The 3,895-nt window shown below is 46.6% G+C and overlaps 1 protein-coding gene across 1 annotated transcript; it reads right to left on the bottom strand.

Moving 5' to 3' along the window:
* Positions 1 to 454: 454 nt before the first annotated feature.
* On the bottom strand, positions 455 to 2,132 carry LOC143651622 (necdin-like). Its single transcript, XM_077122370.1, is given in 2 exon segments — positions 455 to 1,906; positions 1,908 to 2,132. Coding segments are annotated over 2 exon segments (984 nt in total). The 5' UTR covers positions 2,010 to 2,132; the 3' UTR covers positions 455 to 1,024.
* Between the last annotated feature and the right edge of the window lie 1,763 nt (positions 2,133 to 3,895).

Below are 3,895 nucleotides of genomic sequence, written 5' to 3'. Positions count from 1 at the left end.
TTTATTCCACAGTGCAGATGTAGAAAGTGCCTATCTCATAAGGCTGTCGTGAGGATTAAAGACAAAAAGAAAATGCATGTAAAGGGTTTGGTAACCCCTCGCTCTTTAAATGCCAAGTAAAGATTGCTGTTAATTTTAATCAACTGTAGAGAATGAAAGGAAGGAAACTACTCTATGCAATAAGTTATCTCCATGTGATGTGATTATGGGAATTTTGGTTTTTTGTTTTTATACTTTCCTGCATCTGTCAGTTTTTGAAATAGTATGCAATTTATGTTAAAAATAAAACTACAAACTTCACAAGTTCATGAGTGGTGATGAGTACTGATTTTCCTATCCTACTGGGGAAATAGCTATAACATTAGCACATTTCGTAAACTGGAGAATCTTTGTCCCATTACCAACCAAATTTCTTTGTTAAAAAGATATATAAAGTACACTTTTCCAAAAACGATTGTATCACAAGGATCTTTAATGTTTACTCATGGTGGGGTTGTATTTGTGTTTAGTAAAGTGTGCCAAGTGCTCACATTGAGACCGTTTCAGTTCAAATCAGCATACTCCACACGGATGTGTTTCCTGTGTCCAGCGAGGACATAAGGAGAGGGCCTTGGCTTTTCTCTTGGTCAGGCCAACTTTAGTGGTGAGTTCCTTCCAAACTCTTCACGAGTAGTCTACCCCAATACACATCATCCGCCCCATATAAAAGAATAAGATGGAAAATTTCTCAATGTATTTCATAAGTTTAGCACGTCTCTGGTACAAAAATCCAAGAAAGGTAGCACAAAAGCAAAAGCACCAACCGAGCTTACTTTATAAACAAACATGCATAAATTCTACACACTACCCAATAGTACCCAAATGAATACAACATTGCATTAAAAGGTATAAAAGCACGGTACTGAAAACTGAAAAGTTACACGTGAAATACTGCACTGTAAATCCTGAATACTCTAATGCCCCACCCCCACCCCTCCACAGCCCTGGTGAGGGTCAGAACCGATTAATCTGCCTCCAGACCTTGCTAGTCCTCGGAGACGCTGCCGCGGGGAAAGTGGGCAGCGGCCTCAGCCTCCCGCAGGGCTCTGGCCTCCTCCAGAGCTTCTCTGTACCGGGAAGGCCAGGCCTGGGGGTCTTTCTTAAAGACCCTGGCCAGGAATTCCATGATTTGCATCTTGGTTATTTCGCGGCTGGCTCGGGAGCCCCAGAAGAATTCGTACTCTGGTGGCTCAACGTGGGGCACGCGTTGGTACTTCAGGTAATTCTGCTGGACGAACTCCTCCGTGATGAGCTTCCTCACATCCCCGAAGGTGGAGTGCTTCTTCCAGGGCCGCAGCCCCAGGATGCGCAGGACGTTCCAGACCGCACTCTCTCTAGCACCGCGGCCCTTCACGTAGATGAGGCTGAGGATCATGAGCAGGAGGCCTGTCATGGGCATGTGGTTGCTCAGCGCCACTCTGTCCAGCTCCTCGGGCTCGAGGGCTTTGACGAGCGAAAACTCCATCGTGTGCAGGCTGGTCAGCCTCAGGTGCAGCCCGAACACTCGGGCGAGAATGAGGCTGGTACGCCTGAGAATGCTTCGGCACCATTTCTTGTAGCTGCCGATGACATCCTTCACCATGTCTGGGAACCAGATGATCATCTTCTTCTGGTCTTTGACCAGCACGTACCACATGAGCTCGTGCGCCTTCTGCACCAGCTGGGCTGGGGCTGGCGGTGCTGGGCCGGGCTGGGCCGGGGCTGCATTCAGGGCCTGGCGGGCGCAGCCTTCCTCCGCGGCCTGCTGCAGGGCCTTCGCGTCCCCCTTGTCGATTGTCGGCTGGGGCGGCGACGGGGCCTGCGGAAAGTCAGTCGGGCCTGGAGGGGGATTCTCTGGCCCTGCGAGGTTCGCAGCCTGAGAGGTGGGCGGGGGGGGCCCCCATCGCAACCCCGGGGCTGCCGCACGCCTCGGAGTCGGGCGCCTCAGCTGCAAAGCTGGGCTCGCCTATGGCCTTACTTTGTTCCGACATGTCTGCTCCGTCTGATAAGGGCAGGGCCTCTGTATCTAGGAGCGCCTCGGTACTGCGCTCCCTCGGCAGACTCCTGGAGAGGAAGTGCGTGGGGCTGCGCGGCGCCTTCCGCAGCGGCAGGGCAGGGCGGCTGGCGGCTGGCTCCGCGCATGCGCGTTGGTGGGCCGCTCGCTGCCGACGGGGCGGGGCGGGGACCGACGGGAAGGTCGGTCACAGTCCGGGGAATGTCTGGGGCCCGAGGTGGGGAGCAATTGGGGGATGGGTGGCCAGTGGAGAAGGGGCATGTTTAAACAGAGAGAAGATAACTGAAGCTTCTGAGATGCGGAGGTCAAGTTTCTTAGGCAATCTTTACTTGGACATGTCCAGATAGGAGTCCCAGAGAAAGGTCAAGTCTGGGGTGTAAATTCAGGTGTCATAAGACTAAGACTGAGCACTTAAATCGAGAGAGTAATAGGGAATGACTGTGATAAAGAGTAAACTATGAAGAACTTGTCTGAGATTGGGATCCAGAGAGAGACCAATAAACATTTATCGAGTCCCTACCAAGCCCGAGGAATTATAAAATAAAGAGAAATGCAAAATGTAGTTAAAGACTCTCTCAATCAGTGTGAAAAGTGTACTTTTCTTTGCTGGTAATAAACTAAAACATTAGCTGTGGTTTAGTAGTCATTGATTTTGGTTTTCCACTCCCTTTTAATTTTGCTATTAAGATTCTTGAATGCAAAGATTGCCTTGTTTATCAGCGCACGTTTGTGTGATATGCCTGTATGATAATATCTCTTTCCCTGTTCGCCCTGATTATTTCTGCTACCTGTACGCTGTTCACAGAGAAACTTCATCCTTTCACATGACCGAACTCCCACCCTCTGGCAGCAACTGATTGGTCCCACTTTGAGGGCCACACCCAACTCCTTCCCCGGATTTTTTTTTTTTTTAACATGGGTCCCCTAGATGATAAGTGGCAGCCTCTCTAAAATGACCAGGAATGCGGCATATTGATGACTGTTTCCCAAGTGCAGAAAATAGATCTGCAGTGGGCAAAGACACAGCCTCAAAAAGAAACAGCTTTGCAGAAAGGGGTCAATGTCAGTGGCTCTGGAACCAGATTTTCCAGGGCTCATCAACATTCCTGGTCTGAACTGAATTTGTTCTTTCAGCCCTTCCTGCGTTTCCTCAAGGTAACAGCTTCTTTTGAATAGGCTGTCTTTAGTCTGGTTATTGTCACTTGGAACCAAAACGATGTTTGAAATATTATCTTGACATTTCTAGAGTCCTCTCCTTATTTGCAGGTATTCTTTCTCATTTCTCACTTTATTTTTTTTCAAGGAGATTTATTTTAGAGGGTTTTTTGTGCTGTTATCGTTTCTCTCAGCTTTAGGTTTTCATACAAGTCACCTTTAATAGGATCATTCCTCTCTGGCCCCTCCAACAGGACTCTGTAGCCTCTTGCTGCACCAGGATAATTCCTACGTATCTTTCAGAACTCTTAGTTGTATATTTCAATTATCTTTTTCTTCTTTAGTTTATAGATTTCTACCATTTTCTTGAGTATATCTTATAGACGTATTTCAATTACACTAGTTTTTTTTTTTTTTTAAGAATGCTTCCTGAATTGATAGTTCCCATGCTTGTTAAGTATAAGCGTTTTTTTTGGCTTTCATTTCCTTTAGTTTTCTTCACTCCTTGGTTTGAATTTTTATTTTCTAACTATTTGAATTAAATATTTAGTTCACATTTAAGTTTTCAAAATGTTTGAGCTTATTAGTTAAGTCTCAGGTCAGCTTTGTCCATGGGCCACAATTTTTGCCAAAACAAAGTTGTTACAATTGCATTCTCACATTTCACCTTCCTAGATTTAATGGATTCATGAAATTAAATTGGAAGCT

This window comes from Tamandua tetradactyla, chromosome 12, assembly GCF_023851605.1.
Source record: "Tamandua tetradactyla isolate mTamTet1 chromosome 12, mTamTet1.pri, whole genome shotgun sequence".
Taxonomy (NCBI): Eukaryota; Metazoa; Chordata; class Mammalia; order Pilosa; family Myrmecophagidae; genus Tamandua; species Tamandua tetradactyla.
This window is presented reverse-complemented; position numbering and strand designations above follow the sequence as displayed.